At 42.6% G+C, this 25,887-nt stretch overlaps 1 protein-coding gene across 1 annotated transcript; it reads right to left on the reverse strand.

Moving 5' to 3' along the window:
• Positions 1-7,219: 7,219 nt before the first annotated feature.
• On the reverse strand, positions 7,220-25,833 carry PNLDC1 (PARN like, ribonuclease domain containing 1). The gene is made up of 19 exons (XM_036768561.1): positions 25,758-25,833; positions 24,593-24,650; positions 23,748-23,821; positions 22,021-22,060; positions 21,142-21,265; positions 20,851-20,939; positions 19,508-19,608; positions 18,822-18,898; positions 18,329-18,472; positions 17,571-17,640; positions 16,215-16,300; positions 14,919-14,974; positions 14,122-14,186; positions 13,549-13,602; positions 12,042-12,084; positions 9,271-9,358; positions 8,175-8,350; positions 7,918-8,016; positions 7,220-7,422 (listed from the first exon to the last, which is right to left on the reverse strand). The coding sequence occupies exons 1-19, from the start codon at positions 25,831-25,833 to the stop codon at positions 7,350-7,352; spliced, it is 1,593 nt and encodes a 530-aa protein (XP_036624456.1). The 3' UTR covers positions 7,220-7,349.
• Positions 25,834-25,887: the final 54 nt, after the last annotated feature.

Here is a 25,887-nt window from a genome sequence, read left to right on the forward strand (position 1 = left end):
AGAACAATGCAGTTGATGATGGATGTTCCCAGAGCACCTAGATTGGCTTAACTCTGTTATTCTCAACCTTTTTATTTTTTCGGTCTTAGCATAGTATTCATGGCATAACAAATGTTTAAAGTGCCAAAAAAAAAAAAAAAGGATTCCTCCAACAAATGCAAATCACTATCTTCTCCACAACTTTTAATCTCAGAGAGCTGCCTAATTTACCCAGGGACACATAGCCAGTATGTGTCAGCGGGAGGACTTAATCCAGGTCCTCAATCTCTATTCACCATGCTAGGCTGCTTCTCACATCCACGTCTATCTAGATAGATAAATGGATGGATGGATAGACTGACAGATGGACGGATGGATGGATGGATTCAGGCCAGTAATTATTAACATGAAAGTTAGTAGACTACAGCTTTAATGTAATGCCTCTCCCATTAACTAGCCGTGTGACCTTGGCAAAGTCATAACCTTTCTAGGTCGCATATTCCTCATCTATAGATGTTGTTTGTCCTTCATTCTTGAAGAGGACCAATGACATCAGGAGGGTGATGTCTTGACTTACAACTGAATTGGATTTAAGTGAGGCAGAGCTGTGCAAAGTAATTAGCTTCACCCTCTCCTCCAGATCCTAAGTCAAAACAACTGGCAATGGCCCAGGATGCAGGGGTAGGCCTTGGCCTTTTTAAGCTAAGGTCTTTTTCAGGTCTCAGTTTGTCTGAGGCGTCAATGACTCAGCTAAGTCCCACCAGGATTCTATACACGAGAGCAGAGGTTTTTCCCATTTGACCTTGTTTTGCTGGCCTTTTGCAAAGCTAGACCTCAGGTCTATAAACTCTATGTCCAACCCTACAGGAGAAATTCATAAAAGGAAAGCAAATCCATTTGTGAACATCAGGTTCACATTACTCACCAGTCAGTATTTAATAAGCACTCAGCATGCAGGATGCTGTAAGACTAATGCAAAACAAATGGCTTCACGGGTTTAATGGGTATTGTATTTCCTGCATTTACAATGGATGGTGGAGGGAAGGAGAGAATTTGGCACTAAAAATAAAAATTAATTTTTTTAAAAAGACTAATGTAAAACAACACACACTTTCCAAATTGTCCTGGTTCAAGGAAGCATACTCAAAGGGCTCTGTGAACTCATTAATGTGCGTTTCCTTTAGCAACGCCTGCTCATTATCTCTAACTCTCATCCACAGCCATCTCCAGTCCCTCATTTCTATTTTGCCACTGGACCGAATGGTTCAGGAGAAGAAAGTGAGGCTGGTGACTTTGCACAGCCCTGCCTCACTTAAATCCAATTCACCTTCCAGTGGTGGCATCATGTTCCAGATGCCACGGTCCTTGAGAACCAAGGACAAACAACAAGATCCTTCCATAGATTTGTCACAGGGTAAAAGAAAGTCTCTTGCCCAGATTCTGACTTAATTGGAGGGGTAACCTAAGAAGCTTCTCCACTGGCATACAGATCTGGGGGAAACAGGACCAATGGGCATGTGGGGCTCAGAATTAAGCAGGAAGAGAGTGTCCTGGGCAGCTTTCAGGATCCTGCAAAGCTTAGGTACTCAAAAAGCCAGGAAAGGAGAAACAGGAAGACTAGGAAATAGCCAAAGAAAAGAACATCCCATCGGCCTGAACCTCCATCCCTCCTGCTGAGGCTCAGGACTCACACGGAGCTGGACTCCAAGGGGTCAACTGAGCTCCTAGTTAAGAGCAGGCACTTTCCAGCCAGCAGGGAAGCCTTAAACCCAGAGAAGGCATGGGGTGAGGGCGGGAGGAAGAAGACCACCGAACAAAAGAGTTCTGATCCTGCCTCTGTCACTAACTGGCTGCGGATCCTAGACGGATCGCTTCCCCCTCTGCTCCCTCAGTTTCCTCGCCTGTAAAACAGGGGGAGATGATCAGCATGCCCCGCCCCCCCCCCAAGTTACAAAAGAGGAAGTCGAGCAGCCGCTGCTCTCCCCGGGGGCTGTCCAGGCCCGGAGGGGCCGAGTCGGGATTCCAAGCCATGTCTCCCCCCTGCCCAGCGTTCCCGGACGCAGCCCAGGCCGGCCCGCCTCGACGCCAGAGGCGCCCGCCCCTCGCTCCCTCTTGTCGTCCCCGGCGGGGCCCGCGGAGGAGCTGGTGCAGCCGGGGCCGCACGGACGAGAGACGCGACGCGGAGGCTTCTTTACCCAGAAAGTCGGCGCCCGAAATGAGCTCCTCCAGCAGGGGCAGCTTCACTCAAAGCCGTCGGCGCCCAGCTCCATGGCCGACCACGTGCGCACTGAGGCCTGCCCCGCAGGGCGAGGCCCGAGACCCTGGGCTTCTTAAAGGGGAAGTGCCCCCGCACCAAGCCCGCCCCCATCCGCAGCCACGCCAGGTCCGGGCCCCCTTCCTGCAGCGCTACACGAGGGACACGTGGAGCCACGGCGAGGGGCGGGGGACAGGAAACAAGTGGTGGCTGGGGGAAGGAAAAGGAGGGGGGGAGAGGAGCGGAGAGGAAAATTTAAGGAAGGAGGGGGAGGAGGAAGAGGAAAGGAAGAGAAAGAGAGGAAGATGCAGGAGGAGGGAAAGATTGAAGGAATGAAGGAAGGAAGACGAAGAGAAAGAGAGGGGAGGAGGAAGAGGAAGAAGAGAGGAAGATGCAGGAGGAGAGGAAGATCGAAGGATGGAAGGAGTGGGGAAGGGGCAAGTGGAAAGAAGGGAGAGGGAAGGCGGAAGAGGAGAGGAAGGCACAGGAGGAGGGAGATGGAGGAGGGGAAGAGGGAGAGGCTCATCTGTAGAATGAATGGGTGGCACGGTGGAATTGCTAACATTCCCCTCAGCTCTCAGGATCTCCTAATTTTGTGATTTTTCGGGCGGAAAATAAGGAGACCCCTCAACAGAAAGCAAACAGAATGGCTGGACATAGGAATAGTTAAGTGAGTTGTTTCTCTAAAATTACAAGTGCGACTTGGCTTGTCCAAGGTTAAGTACAAATTTACTCTTGGGCTGAGAAGCCCAGCTAAATTTAGACAAACCTTTTATTTTGGTTTGTGCTGCCTTGAGAACGCTAACTTTTCCCATTTCCACTTTCCCAGGCCATGGGCAGAGACACTGCTAGAGGGAATGCCTGCCTGCTCTGGAGCTGGAGTGGGGTGGGGGGTGCCCTGCCCCCCAGCCAGTCTGCAGGAGAGATTTCCCCAACCACCCCTGTTTGTTACCACTTGGTTACCACTTCATTACAACTGTCACAAGCCATCCTGGGAAGGTGACTGGTGCAAATGACTTAACCTCTCTGGTGCCGACTTCCTTCATCTGTAACATAAGAGGTCTGGACTTGAATGACCTCTAAGGACTCTCCAATCCACTAGGGACTTTCCTCTGTAACAGCACACAGTCTGTTGAACTGGAGGCAGCTAGTGGCTCAGTGACTGGAGATCTGGGCCCAAAGTCAACGAGACCCAAGTTCAGGTTGGACTTCAGACATACTTGTTAGCTGGGTGACTCTGGGCAAAGCATTTAACCTGGCTGCCTCAGTTTCCTCAAGTGTAAAGAGTTTAATAATAGCACCTACCTCCCAGGGTTATGATTAAAAGAATTACTTATGAAGCATTTCACACAGCACCAGAATGTAGTAAATACTTAATAAATGTTCATTCCCTCTTTTCCTTCCTGTTCCTAGGCCCTGGGTAGCTAGGTGGTGCAGTAGATAGCGAGTGCTGGAAGACCTGAATTCAAATGAAGCCTCAGACACTAGTTCTGTGACCCTGGGCAAGTCACTTAACCCTGTTTGCCCCAGTTTCCTCATGGTCAAATGAACTAGAGAAGGAAATGGCAAACCACTCCAGTATTTTTGCCCCACCCCCCCCAAAAAAAAACCCAAATGGAGTCACAGAGTCAGACACAACTGAAAATGACTCAACAAGAAAATCCCTTATTCTGACATCTTCATTCCTTCCAGGCTGCACTCCTGACTCTCCCGGACTTTCTCTACGTGCCAAACCCCACTATATTGGCCCTTTTCCATGCCCTTTCATGTGTTGTCTTCTGTCATTCGCATAGATTATATGCCAGGCACTGTGCTCAGTGTTCGATAAATGTTGTTGATTTGACATAACCAGTCAACTTCATTTTTAGGTCATGTTGTCGTTCAGTCATTTCAGTTTCATCCAACTCTTCATGACCCCATTTGGCGTTTTCTTGTCAAAGGTAAAAGTGGAACTGCTTTTATAGGGTCAAGATTTTGAAGAGAAGAAAAGTGAATGATTTATGTAGTTGTGTCCCTTTAGAAATTAAAAAAATAATTCTGAAGGACTTATGATGAAAAATTCTATCCATCCCCAGACAAGGAACTGATAGTGTCTGAATGCAGACTGAAGTATACTTTTTTTAACTTTATTTTTCATGAGTTTTTTTTTGTCTATGTTTTCTTGACTATTATGGAAGTGTTTTGCATGACTACAGCGTGTATAACCTTTATCAAATTGTTTGCCTTCTCAGTGGGAGGTGAGGTGGGGAGGGAGGAAGGGAGAGAATTTGGAACTCAAAGTTTTAAAAATGAATGTTAAAAATTGTTTTTATATGTAAGTGGGAAAAAATAAAATACTATTAAATAAATTAAAAACAAAAGAAATTTTAAAAATACCCCAAATACGTATTTCTAGTAGTGAAGGAATTCTTGTAAAAGATGATGTGAGAAATTCAGCTAAAATTATAAACATTTTAAGTGCCCTAGGACCTGTCCCTCCATGTTTACATTCTACCAGATGGAGATTAAGGGAGAGAGAAGACTCTAAGAAGTTAAAGAAAAACTCCAAGAGAATAGTAGCTGTTCAAAAGCTATTCATGTGTGGTATGAACCAAGGATTACTGAATTGCTTTATTTTCACTCCTGAGCTCACAAAAGACCCACTGAGATTATCTAACACAAAATTAAATCAGCCAAAAAGTACAATAAAAGATCATACATCTAGAGCTTGGACATCTGAGATCATTTAGTCCAACCTCCTCGGGTTGGGTTTGATATGAAAACACTAAGATCCAGAGAGAGGATTAAGTGACTTGCCCAGGTAATAAATAGCCCAGACAAGATCTGAATTCCAATTCCAAATTCAGAGCTCTTTCCACTACATCATGAACAGAAGACCTTGCTGGAAAATGTATGATCTATAGGTAGTGACAGATATATAAGGAAACATGGTACTGATCCATTTAACAAATATTTACTGATTCCCTACTATTTACTAGATACAAAGAGATATTAATCAATCAATATTTATTAAGCACCTAGTGTGTGCCAGGCTGTGATAAGAGCTGGGGATACAAAAAGAGGCAAAAGACAGCCCTGCCCTCAAGGAGGTTACAAAAAACACACAGGTTGTTGCCCACCGTCTAGACGAGAGGTCAGGAAACTATGTCCTAGTTCATAGCCTGATTTTGTACTACCCCTTTAAGCTAAGAATGATTTTTTACATTTTAAAATAAAATGTTAGCATATTTGAAAAATGTAAAAATCATCTTTAGCTATACAAAAACAAGCCTGCTGGCTGCCTAGTTGTAGTTTGCAGGCCCCTACAGTGTTCAAAACTCCAAAGCTTTACTTCAAGTGCAATTTTAAAAGTGAGTAGGCAAGTGTAGTGGCCTTTTGATAGGAAAGGCTTCTCTAAAAAGATGGGACTTAAGCAGATTCCCAAGGGGTGCTGGATTTGAACAGGGGGCGCGTCTGTGAGGGCATTCTGACATTCCAATTTTTTTTCACTGAGGTCAGGGGAACTAGAGAAGCACATGAACAATCAAAATTCTGTGGTTTCCTTGGATCAAACACATTTGAATGCTATTATCTGCAACTGTTTTTCCCCTTCTGATCTATCCCTCTTCCTTGACCAAAGTAACAGGGCTTTTAATGAGAATACTGAACTCACTTGAAGTGCTTCCGAAAAGTGAAGTGTAAATTCATTTTCTACAAACCAAAATCACTGTACACTGAGAGTTTACACTATTTCAGAGACGTTCTAGCAATGATTCTTGTCATTGTCATCCTGTACTTCTTGCCTACTTCTTTCCCTCTCTTTAAGCAAATACTTAAACATATCAGGAGTTTCTGATTAAAGGGATCCTAGAGTGAATCCATTTTGTAAAATGAATTGTCAATCACTCTATAATTTATTTGTTAAAAGGTAGATTTTCCTTTTTTGTGTTTTTTTAAAATAGCACCTGTAAAAATATCAAATCATGTAACACGTGGGCCAAAAAGAAAACGTTACAGATTAGTGAAGTCGAATCAGATGAAAAAAAGAGGGGTGGGAGGTTAGTGAAGGGGACCATTACTTTGCTTAGGATAAAAGATCAACTACTGAAAAGTCAACTGTTTCAACTCTTCCAGTCACTAATGGCTATAAATCATGGCTGTTGAAGTACAAATGGGACATGAACGCCCCATCCCAGAGTCGAAAGACCTTTCCCACCACCTCTCAGGACTGACATGCCTTTTGTTCTGGAACAGGCAATTCTGGGCAATAACTTGAAATGTTCCTTCCATTTTTCCCAAGGGGGGGTAGGAGGGATGTGGGAGAAATAGCATCGACATGCAAGAAAGTGCCTGGAGTTGGGTGAACAGCCCATCTAGCATGAGTCTTATAAAGATGTTTGTGAAGCTAAGTATGAATTAATTAACTTAAAGGAAGCCTAAATAAATTTCCTTGACTGTACCCTGAGTTTTTGAGATATAAGATGCCAGTGGTGCAGATCATGCCTTCTGGATATTTTATTCAAAGTCTAAAATAGTATGTTTTGCAATTAAAAACATTGATCAAAAAGCATTCAGGCATCGCTCCAAGGCAAAGTCTGGGCTAATGTTACTTTTTTTTCCCCCAAAAGAACACTGACAAGTTATTCTTCCCAATTAAACTTTTTCTTTATTAAATCTACTTAGAAAAGTAGTCTTCAACAGAACCAAAATTACCCTAAACCCATCAGTCATTTACTCTTCTCATGATGTTGAAAAGTATTTAAAAAAACATTAGCATAGCCTTTTATCTGTGCAACTTGTATCTCCTCTCACAAGATATTTTTACCAGCCACCCTGGAATCTGATTAATGAATTCACTGACAAATACAGTCATCAAAATGATTTGGGCTTTTGTCCCAAAAGTACATGTCTTCCCATTTACTTCTGGGAACGAATTTTCTCCCGTGAGCCAATTCTATTGAATCCACAATTTCGTGGCACCAGAGCTCTGGAGAAGGATGTGCTCAAAAGATGTGGGGTAGGAAAAGAAACCTAGTAAAGATTTCACAAGCCCATCTTACAATACTCTTAAGAGCCAAGTCATGCAGAATGGCCTTCCAAGGGCAAAGCTGAGATGGGGTAACAGTTCCTGAAGACTTCACTGTATGCGCGATGGAGATCCTCCAAGCATAAAAGCCAGAAAGGCCCAAGCAGTAACAACACCACAGATTCTGCAAGAAAATGATGGAAGGTAGATGGCCATCAAACCAGGGATCACTTGTTTTTTTTTGGGCTGCACATGAGTTTGGCTGAGTATTTTTCTCTCATCGCTTCTTGAGTCTTGTTCATCTAGAAGGGAATTCTTCACCACCCAAGGTCCAGCGCTATCACACTAAACTCATACATACATACATACATCCCTAAGATGATGCCCTTGTGTTCTGAAAATCAATTTTCCTAGTAAATTTACAGAGGCTCATAGAAATTAAAAGTTGGTTTCTTTGGCATCCACAGGGGCAATTTTTATAGAAACATATAATGTAAAAGCTTTGTTCAGATGCCATGATCCTCATTTAGCACTTAATGTAGCTCAAAGACATTTAATTAGCTGTTCCCTTGCATTATAAATCAACTAGTGAAACATGCCATGACTCAACAAACTGACACCTTCTGTCTGCAAGTGGAGAATGCCACCAAAATGAGACTTTATAACCCTGGCCACTTACTGTAGTAGGCAGTTGATATTAGGTGAATGCCTCCAGTATCGGTACAGGGTCACTTGCAGGTCAGGGTGATACCTGTATTCTTGCAACACAATCCGGACACTTGAGAAGGGGGAAAAAAGGCATTTCCTCAGTTATCTAGTGACTGGCAGTACACTACGCAAGAAAGGAGATAATACTGTACCCATTAGGCTAGAAGCAAGTGAAGCAAGTAAAATGCTATTTCAAGGAAGGGGGAAATGAACCCATGAGCCACCTACTCCTTGAACTTGTTGGTCATAAGCAGAAACTGGTTGTGGGTGAATCGCCGGACGTCGAATTTGCAGAGGTCTTTGAATTCATAATAGACCTGCTCTTCATCTACCCCAGGCCACCTCTTGACTTTGAGGATGAGGGTGGGTGGCCGGTTCCTGGGGGAATCTGGGCCAGAGAAATTCTGGAAAATATGGAAAACATTACATATGGACTGTCTACAGAAATAAATGCTTTAAATTTCCAATCTGATATTGCTTTATCTCTACAAAATCAGAGACTAAGCTACGTCTAGTCACTACTTTTTAACTTTAGAGATCCTTAGGACCACCACCAGTTCCCAGGTCTCACAACCAAAAGGTCACAGGATCACAGACTTAGAGCTCGAGAGAAACAGTGAAGTCATCTGGTTCAACTACTTCATGTCACAAATACGGAGACTCAGGGCAAGCCAAATTAAGTGACTGCCCAGGGTAACCCAGATAGAAAATGGCAGAGCCAGGATGGATTGGGCTGCAAGAAAATACTGACATGTCTTACATGCTTGGGAAAACTTTAAAAAGACTAGACCCAATAACAAATACGTAAGCTTGGTTTTTATAGATTTGTCAGGATAAAATATACAAGCTGTCAGTCTCCTTTCTACCATGAGTTTTGGTTTCTGAGTAGGTCCAGAGAGGCAGTTTGATGACACTGACGATCATTTGTTTAGTGCCTGAAAATCTAGACAGTTACTGCCCTCAAGGAGCTCACAACCTCCTGGGGGAAAACATGTGCACAGACAGTAAGTAAATATAAAGTATAGACACAGTGAACACAAGATGCTCAGACCTCAACAGTGCAGGACAATCAAGATGGAGACTTGTTAAGGACTGGACTCGTGTCTGCACAAGTAACTTACCAGAGGGCCGTTCCTGCTCTCTGCCCCTGAGGGAACATCCACCCTACCCAGCTTACACAGAGTGAGCGTGCAGCGGCCTACATTCAGGACTGCCCTTACGCTGAAGACAGCACCTCACCCCTTCTCCATCCCCAACCGCCACCAAGTGACTTCCCACTCGGGGTCCCCCAACAAAGCAAAGGGTTAGACACACAACTACTCACAATTTTAGAGATATATGCGCGGATAAGGTTCACCTGGTTCACATAGGGAGCCAGCACATCAAGATACTGAGGGAACGTGGGCTCTAGTCTTAAGCCGCTGTCAGGTGGGAAAGAGAAAGCCCCCAATCAGTTCCAATACACACATTTAATCACAGTACCCTCTGCATCAGATAATAGAGTCACAGATTAAGAGCTGGGAACATCTTTAGAGATCTCCTCATTTTGCAGAAGGCCAGAGAGATTAACTAAGTTGCTCGAGGCCACATCAGTAATAAGTAGCTGAGCCAGGATTTGAAGCCAGGTCCCTTGACCCCAAACCCAGGACTCTTAACTCTAACACACTGCCTCCTCTTGTGTGTGTGTGGGGGGGGGGGGGGCAGGGGAGGTCTTTGGAAAAGGCTGCCCTATGCATTTCTAGAACTCTCTCCTCACATTTAAACCTTGCTCAGTTTTTCTCCTCAGTAAAATAAGGCCACTACTATTCATGCTACTTACTGTACAGGGCTATATCAGGAAGAAATTTAAAAATTTTTAAATCACTCACTTCCTTTAAGACCTAAGGCCTCTCCTGACCCCACTAGCAGCTACTGCCTTCCCACTGGATCTACTTTCTGCCTCCTCTGTGTGGATCTTAAACATCCTCGTTTTATTTACATAATGTTGTACACTGCTCCTAGAGGGCAGCAATTACTGTTGCTTTTTCTTTTTCTTTCTTTCTTTCTTTATTTGTAGTTTACCACACACGGTTCTACATAATTTTGAGTTCCAGATTTTCTCCCCTCCCTCCCCCCTCCCTCCCCAAGACGGCATGGAATCTCATTTAACTACCATGTATAACTTCGCATTGAATTAATTTATACACTAGTCAAGTTGTGGAGAAGAATTATGACCAATGGAATGAATCATGAGAAAGAAGAGACAGAACCAAAAAAAAAACAAACCCAAAAACAAAAACAAAAGAGAAGCAAAAAAGGCGAGCATGTAGTGCGCCTCAATCTGTATTCAAACTTCACAGTTCTTTCTCTGGATGAAGATAGCATTCTCCATCATGAGTCCCCTGGAGTTGTCCTTGCACCTTACGTTGCTGAGAAGAGCGCAGTATGTCAGGGTTGATCCTCACGGAATCCATATATCTGTGGTTGTGTACAATGTTCTCCTGGCTCTGCTCCGCTCACTCAGCATTATGTCGTGTAGGTTTTTCCAGGTTGTTACGAAGTCTGCATCATCCCCGTTTCTTATGGCACAATAGTATTCCATCACCTTCATATACCACAGCTTGTTCAGCCATTCCCCAATTGATGGGCATCCCTTTGATTTCCAATTCTTGGCTACCACAAAAAGAGCCGCTATAAATATCCTTGTACATATGGGTCCTTTTCCCGCTTGTGTGATTTCTTTGGGATACAACCCTAGAAGTGGTAATGCTGGGTCAAAGGGTATGAACATTTTTATAGCCCTTTGGGCATAGTTCCAAATTGCTCTCCAAAATGGCTGGATCAGCTCACAACTCCACCAGCAATGCAACAATGTGCCAATTTCCCCACATCCTTTCCAGCATTTATCATTTTCCTGTTTTGTCATCTTAGCCAATCTGACAGGAGAGATGTGGTATCTAAGAGTTGTTTTGATTTGCATTTCTCTAATCAGTAGTGATCTGGAGCATTTTTTCATATGCCTATAGATAGCTTTAATTTCTTCCTCTGAAAACTGCCTGTTCATATCCTTTGACCATTTCTCAATTGGGGAATTACTGTTGCTTTTTCTTTGTATTCCCAACAATTAGCACCATGATTGGCACATGATAAGCACTTGCTGATATAAATAATGACTGATTGAAAATGCTTCCCAGTTACAAAATGCTAAATAAATCTTAAGTTTTTAGTAGCACTTGTTATGGGCTATACTGTATCAAATACTAAAATTTTAAATTATTTTATTATCACCTCCACTGAAGTCCACCTTTGATACTTTACTGTAGCATGGAGATGACTCTGGGTTCCCCAAGATTAGTCTAGCTCCCATTGGTCCTACCAAGTACAAGCCCAGTCTGTTCCCTGAGGACCAGTCAAGGTAAGTTCTGAAAGTCTCATCACCAAGTTTGCCCTCGGCGATAAATATCTGGGCCACAACAACTCACTGACTTAAAAAAGGATCTGCGTTAGTGGAAGAAGTACCGATGTCAACAAAGTCACAGGTCTTTGAAGTACTCATCAACTCTACAGGAAAATTTCTCCTCCCCTAGCTCCGCACTACCAGCAATGGCTCTCTTGGCCTAGGACCTGTCCTCTTAGAACAAGTGTCACCAAGGCTCAGAAGAGGAACAGGGAGAATAAGGATTGGATAAGAGCAGTGAGGAGTTACTGCTTTGCAGTCAAGAATAAAAACAAAGGTTAGGGCAGATAAGGAGCTGAAATGGGAGCTCCAGCAACATTATGCCCCCTCCCACCTATTGTCTGCATTGGACTGGATTAGACTGAGCAGTAGTAGCCAGCAGAAGGGTCAGTAAACAGAAGGAAAGAAGAAAAGGAGAGAAATCCTTGGTAGCAGGTGAGGAAAGGAGGGAAGTTCTGGGGTTTTGTCCAACCAAAGAGGTTCTTTGAGAAAAAAAAAGGACATTAGTCAGAATCTGCCAAGTCAGGCGTTTCCCATACTTGTGATAACTCTGTCCTCATTATTCTCCCACGGCCAAGACCATGCTGGGTACATCGTAAATGTTCAGAAAGTATTTGGCGATTGACTATTAAAAGTACAAGATGAAAAGAAATACTTACCCACTTGATCTATATAGTAGTAAGTGTGCCACCTTCAAGAGAACTGGAAGGAAAGAAAATCTGAAAAGTAAGTGACTCCCTGGCTCAAGTCTCTTTCTCTAATTTATCCTGCACCCAAATGCCAAAGGGATCTTCCGAAATGCAGATCTAACGTCACTCCCCTAACTCAATAAACTCTGGTGGCTCCCAATAGCCTCCAGGAACAAATAAATATTCCCCTGTTTGGTATTTAAAGCCCTTCACAACCTGGACTTTGTACTAGTCATGCCCCAGGCCTGAAAATACCCTTTCCTTCAAGTCTCAGCACAAGTACTACTTTCTACATGAAACCTGTCCTGATCCCCACTCCCCAAATTGCCTTTTATTTATTTTATATTAAATGTATTTATACATTTTCTCCACCAATAGAATGTCAGAGTCTTGAAGGCAGAGATTGTTTCCCGTTGGACTCTGAATTCCCAATACCTAGCACAGAGCCTCTCACAGAGCAGGCATCTAATAAATGTTTATTGATTAACTGACTCCAGGTTTCCATTTTGTCCCCCATCAATCTCAGAGTGCCATCACATTATGTTTCTCATCATTCTGGAAAAGTGCAAAGTCCCATGAATGTAAATATAAATTTCTCCTCATGGTACCACCATCCTCCCAGTCATTCAAGTTCAAAACCTCCCAAGTTTTCGTTGACTTCCATCCATCCTCCATCCCCAATCAACTTTTATTCTAATTCCACAATATCTTGTTTCTAGTCACTCCATTCTATGTCCATATTATCATTCTCATTAGGGCTCCAGCTGCTTCTGCCCTGGACTATTGTTTTTTGTTTTGGATTTTTTTTTAATGAGTCTGAGTCTCACTATCTTGCCCAGCTTTAGCCTTACTGCAGCTCGGAATTCCCAAACCTTAAGCAATTCACCAACCTCAGCCTCCTCACAAGCCCACACCACCACCACCTTTACTCTGGCCTATTTTTCCAGACTCTTCATTGGCCTCCCTGCCTCCCTCCGGTCTCTCTTTGCTTTCATCGTTCACCCCACCCTCCCACCAGAATAATTTCTTAATGCAGGATCTGAGCATGTCACCTCAGTTTACCAAATATAAATGTCTCAGCTGGGATCCAAGGTCTTAATAATCTGGTTCCAAATCGTCTTTCCAGACTGGACTTTTCTCCTCCATAGTCTGCCAAGCCCACATGAATAAAATAGACTCTTCCCCACTCTTCCAATGGTGCAAAGCCTTCCCTTCCCTCAATCTCTCCAGCTATAAGTGATCTGTCCCTTCTAGAATCTCTCAGACATTCCCTTTGGACCTGTCCTATATACTTATCAATTATAATGAGCATCATATTACTTGTACACCTCTCTCACACAGACCCAGAGTAAGTTCATTGAGGGGAGGGGTTGTGTCTTCTTTTACCTTCAGCTCCCTAACACAGTACACCTTGCACACAATAAGTATCTTATAAATATATGAATGGAAATTTTTAAAAAATAAGTTCCTTTTTTACCTGATCCACAAAGAAAGGCGTCATAAGCTGCTTCATGAGGGTATTTGGTCTCAACTGAAACATTTTCCCCACAAAGTAGAAAAACAAAGAATCGAGCTATGATTAGAAACAAAATTTGGACTAGGAACTATCTACTCTTGATCCCAATCCAACCAACTTTCTACCTCCTTTGGCATTTAGGACTACAAATGCCTAGCCCATGCCTGCCCTTCCCCAATATTATGTCTAATGTTTTTCTCCTCCTAATTGTGTCAAAGGAAGAAAAAGTAAATATAGAGGGAAGAGAGTGGCAGGGAAAGGAGAGAAGAAAGAGCTTATTGAAGAAAACTGGAAAAAAAAGACCTGAGAGCATATATCACAAGATCAATCACAATTTCCTCAGTACCTGGAACACTGCAGGTGCTTAATAATTGCTTCTTGAATTAAATTGAATCAAAGACATCTTAGGTGAGAAACACTGAGTGAGAATGTGCCCATCTGTCCAACGCTTGCTGGGGATAAGGCACATTTCAGGGAAATATAGCTCCCCAATCAGTAGGCCTGGAAGCAGGCCTCACTTTAATTGAAACCTACCATATTTGATACACTCGCTTGCATGGATGATCACTGGACAAGAATTCTTGGTAGGATTTAGGTCACTTTTAGAGAAAGAACAAAAGGTCAGGTTTTTTTTTTCTTACTTGCAAATGTTCATTCTTTCACGACAGTGCATGCACTCACACATCCTCTTTTCCCTTTGACTAAACTACTGAGTCCAAAATACTGTGACTTAAAGGGAGAGCTCATTCAAGGAACAGAACAGAACACTGGCAAAGACCAAACCACACTGCTCTGAGGGACTTGCAGAACTCCTCTACCATCCCGAACCCTGATCGACATCGCCACTAGCCATGGCCGGAGTTTGAGATATATCTCGATCACTAATCCCCAGTTGGCTGACAGAAATATTAAAAGCAGATCAAGAAGCTTTACCTGTTAAATCTCTAAACCTGCTGCAGGTGCTTTGCCTCTTATTGCCAGCCCCCACAACCAATGCTGAGCTTCCTAACAGGGAATGAATACAGCTGATGCCTCCTTTCTTTGAAGGGAGGGCTTTTCTGTCAATCTGCAAACCCATACCAACTGAAGGCTTGGGGCAAAGATAAGGCAACTCCTCCTCCTAAAAAAGGTTGGGCATCCACAAAAACACATTTACAGGGTATGTCCTACCTGTATTTTGGCCTATATTATTCCAATCAGAAAATAGCCTAAAGGTCAAAAGTGAAAATAAAACCCCAACTGCTCCCAGACACTTTCCATCACCAAGGTGCTGGGCCTGAGATGCCACAGTTCCTGCCCTCGAGGACCAACATCAAAGACACCTTGCTTGCCTGTTTAGGACTTCATAAACTTCCAAAAGATTTGAAGCTCTCGGGAAACTTAGTTCCTGTTGGGGTGAAAACACAGGAGAAAAAAAACTGGGGCATAGAGAGGGAGTATGGGATTTTATAAATTTTTCACCTTAAATATATTTTATAAATTTTTCACCTTCAACCCAAAGGACTTGTATAGTAGTACTTTTGTCCCCTCTAATGCCATCCAATAGCATAACCATCCCTGTTCCTCCAATCAAGACTGAATGAATACGCAGCCTACTTGGAGGTCATCAAGTAACTCCAAAGACAGGCTGTAGAAAGACTGACCCCAGAAACACATAGCAGAGCGACACACTTCTTTGGCAGGAGACCAGTGTACCAAGGTAGTGATCTGAGCTTCAAGTTAAGAGACAGGACACACCCTAGGATTTCCAGGTCTCAGCAGGACCAAATAACCTCAGAGCCAAGAAGGGAATTTTGGTCCAACAGCATCTAAGGAGCTAAGCTTCATCTTGCATCGTCATCCCCACTGCCGTCATTATAGCTGACATTTATACAACCCTCTAAGGTTTTGCAAAGCGCTTTACATATATTGCTTCACCCAAGTCTCACCACTACCCCATAAGGTCGGTGCTGTTATTAATTTCTATTTTAAGGTGGAGGAAACTGAAGCTCTTAATGGTGAACCACCAAGTGCCTAAGGGGGGACGTGAACGAAGGTCTTCCTGACTGGGCACAGCACCCTACTCAGTGGAATAGAGTCATGCTGCCTCCTAGGGAAAAATGCTTCTCTTTTGGGAAGTGGACTGCCACTCTGCCTGAACAACTGTGGCCTACTTCAGGACCTAGCAACTATATTTTGACATTTTTGTCAGCCCCTAAATCATGTGAATTTTGTTTGGTCCCTTCTTCATTTTCCAACGTGATGGAGATTTCTATCTAAGTTCTAAATCTAAATTTTTCTAAAGGTGCTACAACTCTGATACCCACCTTGAAAGGCATTTATTTCCCTTAGGGTTGTGCAGACAGTTATACAGAGTTCCAATAATATGTGGATAATTAATAAAGACTAAAGAAAGTCCCAGCCCTGATGATCCCAGTAAACAGACCAAACACAAATAGGGAAAAGCACAGAGGTTTGCATAAAAGACAGAATCTATTTTGTTACCATTCATAACCTTGCACAGGTCAAAGTAATGACAGTCACTAGAGCCTGAACTCTAAACTTTATTAGGAAACTGAAGGCAGAAGAAAAATGTACATTGAAACTAACAAAGTATTCCCTTTCCAAAATGCAGTTTGTTCATTTACCTTCCAAATCTCTTTTGTCACATTCTTGGTATCTATGAGGACAGGAAACAAGCCATGGATGTTCAGCTTAAACTGCTCATAGGATTCTGAGGAGAGACTCGATCAATCAGCATTTATTGTGCATTTTACCGTGTGCCAGGGATTGTGTCTAGGGGCGGGAATATAAGAAGACAGGGAAATCTCTGTTCTCAAGAAATGCAGTTTAGCCAAGGGAGATAACATAGACATGTAAGGCATCTCCAAAACTATTAAAGCTTAGAACTGAAGATAAGACTTTGGCCACTAATCATAAACTAAGAAGGTGTCAATTGAAGAGAAGACGCAGAGTCTTGTGTGGGACAAACCACAGGCTCAAAATAAACAAAAACAGAGGTGTCTCGGTTTTCTCAAGGTAGAAACAAAACAGAAGCTTTATTTGATCAAGTCTCTCGAGAATTGGGCATCTCCCACTACCAGGGTGGGATGGTAGTGCAGAGAGGCAAGGGGGAGAAGGCAAGCAAGGGGATATATAACCTTGTACAAACAATTCTAAGAAATTCCACCCCTAGAGGCTGGACCCCTGTCCCTATTTGCTGGGACAGGTGGCCTCACAATCTATCCCAGAATAAGTTTATCCAATACTAGCACAGAAACTACAGAATTACCTTATAGGGAAATCTCAATGTTAAGATGACGGCATGGGAGTGGGCTAGGGGAGGGGAAGAGGGGGAGACCATCTGATTTCCCTGAAATCATATGATTTACAGGAAAACGAAACTTAGGCCTAGTGAGGTCTACATCCTAACTAAATTTGTACTACCTGAGTATTACCTTGCTTGATTTATTCATGGGAAGCTTTCACAAACAATCTTGTGTCCCACACAGTCTCAACTCAAAAAGAGGAAGGTGAAAGTTCACTTTAAGAACTGCATCAACTAAGCTTGAAGCTGGAAGTGACATTCAACAAGTTTGGCTGAGATGTGGTGCTCAGTGAGGGGCTTGGGCTTCCTCCCAAAAGAAGCTAAAATAACATATAAAATATATAAAGTAAAATGAAGGGCTAAAGCCATCTTCCCAGTGGAGGAGGACAAAAGGCAGAAGGCAAATGTCTTTTGTTCCAAGAAGACAAAATGAGATGAACCACAATAAGCAGCCCCTGCCTGACTCCAAGTTCCTCTAGACATTGATAAGAGGCATGTATTTGTGGAGGGGGGCAGGTGGCTAGGCAAGGGGGAATATTCCCCCACCCCACCCCCAGTCCCTATAATCCCCTAAAGACTAAAAAATTGTGTGCTTTCTCAGGTCAAGTTCCCTCTCCAAAGCCCCAGGTCAGGTTTTGCTGGGACGAAAAAGGGGCAAGGACATCTCCTTCCCTACCTGGGAGGGGTCTGTAGAACTTTTCATGAAGGTGCAGAAGGTCCATCATCATGTTATGTCCCACCAAAGGCTAGGAAGAATAGAAAGGATAGGGACAAGAGACATGGAAGAAACGAATCTAAGTCAACAAATATCATCAGTATTTTGTTACAAAGAAGTCAGTATATCAGTAGCTGTAGGTAACCTCTTCAACCCTCTTCCCACATCATTCTCTCTCTTCCTTTTAAGAAAAGGGGCTCTTAACAACCCAGCTACCAGCGAGGATCAGGTACCTGAAGAGGAGTTGTTAAGCACCTATTATGTGCCAGGTGCTCTGATAAGCTCCCAGGAAAACAAAGACAAAGGAAATAGGCCATGTCCTTGAGGAACATTAAAGTAACAGATAATAATAATGATGATGATGGCTGACATTTATGTAGTATTTTAAGGTTGGTAATGTTTTATAATTTGATTTCATTCAATCTTCATAACAACTCTATGAGGAACGCAGGGGCTATTATCAGCACCACTTTAAATATGGAGAAACTGAGTCAGAGTGGTTAAGCGACTTGCCCAGGAACACACAGCAAGCATCCAAAGAAGCATTCAAACTCAAGTCTTCCTGACAGAGTCCACTCTGTTTACTACACCTCCTAGGTTACCAAAGTAAGATAATGACAGGAAGAGGGAGCTAGTTCTCATGGCCAGAGCCATCACTGGCCATGGTCATTAATCTAACACTGTCAAAAAGCATGCAATATGAATGTGGGTCTCTCTACCTTTTTGGCTTTTACCAGCATCTGGAAAAAGACAGCAAAACCCCGAGCCGAGAGGAGAATCTTCTCCCTCCTGCAGTCATCATGGTCATGAGAGGAGTTCTCTAGACACCAACGGTACTGCCTGCTCACTTTCTTTACTAGCACCTTCAAGGAGAGATCAAGGACAAGTTATCCTTGGTCTTAGACTTGGGGCAAGGAAAAGAACTCTCCAGCTTCAGGAAAAAGGAAGGGGGGGAAGGCCAAGGAAGGAAATCTCAAAGGCAGGCTGTAATAATCTGGCAGCCAGTCCAGCCTCCCCAAAACAATCTTTTTTCCAGACTTTCACTGAGGAACCCTGGCATCTGGCCCACAAAGATGGTCCTTTAACAGAGGACAAATTTAAACTAGGTTTGGCTGGGTGACAAAGACTGATAAATTAAGAGGCTACCAAGTGCTCCTCTTGAACAAGGAAGAAAAAATCCTTTAGTCTAAAACCACAGAATTCCTAACTCACCCCTTTGTCTTTTATCAGGGTCCAAACCGTGGGGAGAGCCTGCCTCAGTACCAACTGAACCTCAAAAGCCTGGAACCCTGAGGCAAAGAAGGGGAAGCAAGACAGAAAATAAGGACTGAAATGCACAGAACACATATTCAGATTTGAAAAAACATTCCACCCTCCCTCCTAAATCTACAACCTCAAGGTATTTAGACCACAGTAGGAACAAATGGAAAACTTTCTCCATACACCCACATGACATGTTATGGTCATGTTCAATACAACCCAGAGCCAGCATTATGTTCTACTCACATTATATGAGAGAAGTTTTAGACAAATAGAGAATGTAAGAGGAAAAACAGAACCAATGAATATGAAAAGTACTCAGCATTACCCTTAGGAAGAGGACCCTGAATGCCTATGCATTTATAAATCCCCAATCCAGAATGCATCCTATTCTCAAGATAGAGGTCACACTCCTATAAAGCATGACCCTAAGTTACCCAAAGGGAAGATACCAGCATCAGAAGTCCTACCTCCTAAGACCCACCCCTCACCAACAGGCAGGATCTCAATCAAAAAGAAAAATCCTTGGTTTGGTTTTTTTTTTAATCTGGCTAGCAGCTTTGTGGGTGGGTGTCACGGACCTGGCCAAGTACCCCTTTCATACTCTCCTATCTACAGAAAGGAGTTCTCTTGCCTACCAGTTATATCAGGAAGAGTCATCCAATCTCCTTCTTGGGCCATCTCCAACCAGCGAGTTACCTCATCAATCACCACCTTCATTTGGTCTTTGTCTAATGTACTATAAATGAAATTTCAAGAAGAAAAGGAGATGAGAATACAAACAAATAAAACAAGACAATTCCAAATAAACCAGACAACAAAATAAAATGAGATGACTCCAAAACTAAGTACTGTTTCCTATATCTCAATTTCTAGCACTACAATTTAATGGAGAAAATGGGCCACCAAAAGAGATTACCACTCTTGCTATACAGATAGTAAAAATAATTTGTTTTTAAAAATAGTTTTCTTCAATGCTAAGCATCCTTATTAGTACTACATCCAAAGGACAAGAACCATATGATTAAAAACAAAAAAGCTAGCAACAGAGACCTCAGTAAATACAGGCTAATCTAAGCAAAAAAATAGCACCAACAGAAAATTTGAAACTCAAAAACTTGAGGAACTGAATGTTGTAAACTAAAACTAAAAAAAAAAAAAATACCACCACCTCTCCTCCAACCCTGGTAGGGACAGCCTAGAACCCTGTGCCCAAAGGCCCTAGGAATAGCAGTACTCTATGCCCTCACCCCATCACGTGCCAGCCTTGCTTCCAACTCAGGCTCATAGCCAGTATCTAGAGGAATGATCCTATGGAGAGATGTGACCTGGCACCCGCCTCCTCAACAACTAGAGCTACTGAAAACCCAGGAAAGAAAGTTCTTGACACCATCCTTGGTATTGTCAAATGGTTCAACATCAGAAAGACTTGTGGGATTATCAATGGAAATAACAACAAAAAGGATAGATTACCATCTTTTTTGCACTGTACCCTAAGGACCACAGGGCCTTTCTATGGGCCCTGCAACTGAACCCTCCTATATGCGCTGTCTCCCACTATTAGAATATAAACTCCTTAAGAGCAGAGGCTGTCTTGTTTTTCTACATGTGAGCCAAGTGCTTTTTGTACACAAAAAGTCCTTACTAAATGCCTTTTTATTTATGCCTTCATTTGAGTAAAAAAAAATGGAATTATTATTTGGCCAATAAGGACAAAGACTTGCTTCTGATGTTTAAAAAAAAAAAAGGGGAAAAGGTTGAAGATGGAGTTCCAGGCCCTTTCTGGTTTTCTGATTCTATGAAACTGGTATCACGCATGGACTACTTTCACCAATAGCTAACATTTATGTAGCAAGGACTGCTCTCCCAAAAGCTAGTGAATGTGCCCTCTGGCACATTAGCACCAAATACAGAACTACAAAAGCTCAGCTCACACATACTTTTAGAGAATGCTGTATAAACTGAGGAAAAAAGACTTTACCTACGAACTTTCCAATTCCCTGCTAGAAGGTCTTGCTTAATTTTCTTCTCCTGTTCTTCATTCATATATGGGATCCCATTTTTGAGGAACTAAAGAAAATAGAGGGGAAAATGCAGCAGTCATCGATGTGCCAAGCACCATAAAGCTAAAAGGAGATTTTGGTTTGAAGGGTGTGAATAACAGACAGGGAGAGGCCTTAGTCCTTGTAAATATGTCATTTCGAGACTGTACTCTCCCCACCTTCTGCACTAGCCAAAGTTGGGCAAAGGAAGAAAAAAACAACTAACGTACCTTATTATAATCGAAACCATATTGATTCAAAAATAGAATACTAGAGGCCTGGAAGGAGAACTCTGAATCCATAATTCCAAGTGTGGTAGGGAAGAGGAAGAAGTTATATGAATGAGCTATATACCTATTAAAAAAAAGGAAAGAAAGAAAAGAAACACAAAAGAAAAATTATTTTTAAATACTGGACACTCATAGACTGCAATCTTTCAGTCTCCTGCACTCAAATGTGACTTATACCAAATTAAATTAAATAAATAAAAGATCAAGGTCAGCGGCCTAGCAGAATGTCTCATATGTAACAGAGGTAGATACTTAGAGAAAGATTTAGGAGGGGAAAGGTTGGTTATGTTTTAATGGTAGCTCATTTCCTTTTTTAACTAATTTTTAAAATAATTTCTTCCTAACAATTTTTAGCGGGGCAGACCTGTCATTTCATTGGGACAAGGAGCTCTTAATGAGGAAACCCTCTCCACTAAAGCAGCTCAGTCCCTCAAACCTCCTCTGTGACTCACTGAGAATTTCCTGGGATATTGAGAGGTTAAGTGAAATTGACAGTTAAGTGAAATTGCCCATGGTCACAAAGCCAGTGTGTATCAGAGGTGGGGCTTGAAAATCGGGGATTCCTGAAGCTTCAGCCAGCCCTCAATCCACTCTCATACTGCCTCTTTCTGGTTTATTTTTACATTGCTGACATCTCCCGGTCCCACCTCCGAAAAAAGAACGCCCTTTTTTCATAACAGGAAAGTTAATTTCATCAAAACAAACCAAAATATGAATGTCTGAAAGAATACGCTACATTCTACACCTGCTGTACAATGAAGTATACCTTGTCCATACTTAGTTGTTTCATTTTATTGGAAAAAAAGCCCTTGTACTTACTTGTTTGACTTTTTTCCCATACTTGAAAACATTGATAATCCTAAAAGAACAATGGGGGAGATTATAACAAACTATTTCCATTCTTGTCCCCTCAAACCACAAATAAAGTCACATTTTTAATAATGCTGTGTATCAACACTTCCAAAAATAAGAAAACAAATAGTTCCTAAACATGACCTTGCTATTATAAGAGGCGACCCCTACAGGTTGTTCTCCTCTACTTGCATCAGAGTTAAGGCTTAATTTAATTAAGTAGCTGAAGACAAAAGTTAAGTCTTCTCTTAGGCAGGGAAATGCATGTTCAAGACAAAGGCTTCACAGGTAAATGAACCAAAGATGCAAACAAGAATCAGGACTAAGTCAGGCTTCAATTATCTCTACGGGAAAAGGAGACCAGCAGACTAACAATAGTTTAAGGACAGATTCTATCCTTGGGTGCGGCCTTTTGACTGAGTCCAAGTTCTACAGAACAAATCCTTTTATTAAGAGGATTTGTTCTGTGAAATTTGGATTCAGTCCAAGCCTTGCCTTTAAGGACCTAGAGGGCCACGTGTGGCCTTGAGGCTGAAGGTTCCCCACCCCTGGTAGAACATATCCTAATGGTCTGACCAAGAAGAAGCTGTTCCATATTGCTAGACTTCACACTTCTACTGAGGTTGAATGTCTCTTGAAATTAAGATCTCATCAACAGAACAGAGATCAACTGTACAGATTTTACAATAGAGAAAATTTTGCATCTTGCTAGACAGGAAAGCACTTCATCTCCCCATTGTGCATTTTCATTGACTATCTCCATTGCCTGGAATTCTCTCCCTCTTCACCTTCGCCTCCTGGCTTCCCTTAAATCTCAGCTAAACTCTCACCCCTCCAGTCTTCTTCCCCCTTAAAGTTGATACCTTTTCTTTGAGATTACCACCCATCTACCCTGTATTTACTTTGTATGTAAGTAATTGTTTGCATGTTCTATTTTCCCTACTAGATTGCAAGCTCTTGGAAAGCAGCAACTATTTTTGGCCTTTCTTTCTATTCCCAGCATTTGGCACAGCCCCCAACACAAAGCAAACACTTAATAAATGCTTGTTGACTTAAGGAAGTCTAAAAAGAAAAGATGTCAAGATCACAGGAAACATAATGTATGATAAACATTTACATTATTAAACTTTAGCTTGATGATAATCCAAAAATGTGGGAATCCTTTATCAAGCTTTAAAATTAATGAGTTAAACATAATTTTAAAGACTCTTCTAGATTTATCAAAGAATGGCAAGCAACTTAAAAAGATTAATCTCAAAGCAATAAACAACATGATGATTACCAGGTCATAGGTGTATGTTAAAGTAAAACTAATGCTTCTACCTACAGAAAGATTATTCCAAAGAAATGACTCAGTTCAGGGAGGGAAGCCCCACTCTGGGGAACTGTATATAGCATGGCACCAAAAGCCATCACCAGTTCAATCCAACAGCAAACCTATAGGACAAACCAACTTTCCAACACCTCCAAATGCACCTAAAGATACAAGGATCATAGATTTTAAACTGGACCAGTCCGCCTTACAGATGAAGTGACTTGCTGAGGTTGACACAAGAATTAAGTAGCAAAACAAGGTTTCTAACCTAGTACTTTCTCTATTGAACTTAACCACCTCCCATATACTTAATACCTTAGAACAATGGGGAATTTAAAGAGATGTTAAGGATGCTATCATCTTTAACCAGTGAACTCACCAATTTGACACACTGTAAACTGCTGAATGCTTCGCTTGGTCTTTAGATACCACTCTGCTGGTGAGTCAAAGAGACTGTTAAAAGAAAACAGGTATTCTACAAAAACTGAAAATATATCTCCAACTAAGATGCTTTCATTTTCATTATTAAAAGAATTATCAGGTAGTAGAAAGAGCATAGAAGTTAAGAGTCAGAAGACTTAAGTCTGAGTTTTGGTTCCAATATTCATTAGATCTATGATAATGAATTTTTTAAATTTTGCTGAGCTTCAGTTTCCTTATCAATAAAATTCTATTTTCTCTATCCACTTCCTAGGGTTATAAAGAAAACCTCAGAAACTTTACAAGAAAACCTTGGGAATTTTACTTTAAGAAAATCTTGTAAACCTTAAAGCATTACGTGACTATGAGTTGTTGTTATCATTATTAGCACAAATCCACATAAATGCTAGAGGACCACTTTGTAGAAAGAATTCCTGTTCAAGTCTGGATTCCACTTGACTAGCTAAATCTCCACCCTGAGGGGAAGAAGATAATAAACATTTATACAGCATGTATTATGTGCCAGTGCTAAAACATTTTACAAATTTGTCTCATGTAATCCTCATAACAACCTTTCCAGATAGATACTGTTACTATTCTTATTTTACAGTTAAAGAAACTGAGGCAAACAGAGGTTAAATAACTTGCCCAGGGTCACACACTTAGGGGGTCTGAGACCAAATTTGAACCCAGGTCTTCTCCAGTGCAGGCCCAGTGCGCTACCTATTGTACCATCCTGTGTGACTCAGGTAAGTCCCATCAGGATTCTAAATACACTGACAGTGAAGGATTTTCCCACTTTACCTTGTTTGCTGGCCTTTCGGAAAGATGGACCTCAAGCCTGTAAATTCTATGTCCAAACCTACAGCAAAATTGATAAAAGAAAAGGACAACCATTTGTGAACATCAGGATTGCATTACTCACCAGTCAGTATTTAGTGAGCACTCAGCATTCAGGATGCTGTAAGACTAATGCAAAACAAATGGCTTCACGTGTATAATGGGTATTATATTTCTTGCTTTTAACATGGATGGTTGAGGAAAGGCAACTAAAAATAAAAATTAATTTTTAAAAAAGATTAATGCAAAACAATATTCGGGAGCAAAAATGGTTTTGTGATCTAATCAATTTGTATGTTTCCTCTAACAAAGGCAGCTCATCTCTAATTCTTAAGTTTTTCCATAGATTTGTCACAGGGTAAAGAAAGTCTCTTGTCCAGATTCTGACTTAATTGGAAGGGTAACCTAAGAAGCTTCTCCACTGGCATACAGATCTGGGGGAAACAGGACCAATGGGCATGTGGGGCTCAGAATTAAGCAGGAAGAGAGTGTCCTGGGCAGCTTTCAGGATCCTGCAAAGCTTAGGTACTCAAAAAGCCAGGAAAGGAGAAACAGGAAGACTAGGAAATAGCCAAAGAAAAGAACATCCCATCGGCCTGAACCTCCATCCCTCCTGCTGAGGCTCAGGACTCACACGGAGCTGGACTCCAAGGGGTCAACTGAGCTCCTAGTTAAGGGCAGGCACTTTCCAGCCAGCAGGGAAGCCTTAAACCCAGAGAAGGCATGGGGTGAGGGCGGGAGGAAGAAGACCACCGAACAAACGAGTTCCGATCCTGCCTCTGTCACTAACTGGCTGCGGATCCTAGACGGATCGCTTCCCCCTCTGCTCCCTCAGTTTCCTGGACTGTAAAACAGGGGGCTGGACCGGTCCTCGGAGATGATCGACATGCCCCGCCCCCCCCAAGTTACATAAGAGGAAGCCAAGCCGGGATGCCAAGCCGGGGGTCTACGCCCCCCCCCCCCCCCCCCCCCCCCCGCCCAGCGTTCCCGGACGCAGCCCAGGCCGGCCCGCCTCGACGCCACAGGCGCCCGCCCCGCGCTCCCTCTTGGCGTCCCCGGCGGGGCCCGCGGAGGAGCTGTTGCAGCCGGGGCCGCGCGGACGAGAGACGCGGCGCTGGGGCGTCTTTACCCAGAAAGTCGGCACCCAAAATGAGCTCCTCCAGCAGGGGCAGCTTCTGCTCAAAGCCGTCGGCGCCCAGCTCCATGGCCGACCACGTGCTCACTGAGGCCTGCCCGGCAGGGCGAGGCCCGAGACCCTG

Source organism: Trichosurus vulpecula, chromosome 7, assembly GCF_011100635.1.
Source record: "Trichosurus vulpecula isolate mTriVul1 chromosome 7, mTriVul1.pri, whole genome shotgun sequence".
Lineage (NCBI taxonomy): Eukaryota > Metazoa > Chordata > Mammalia > Diprotodontia > Phalangeridae > Trichosurus > Trichosurus vulpecula.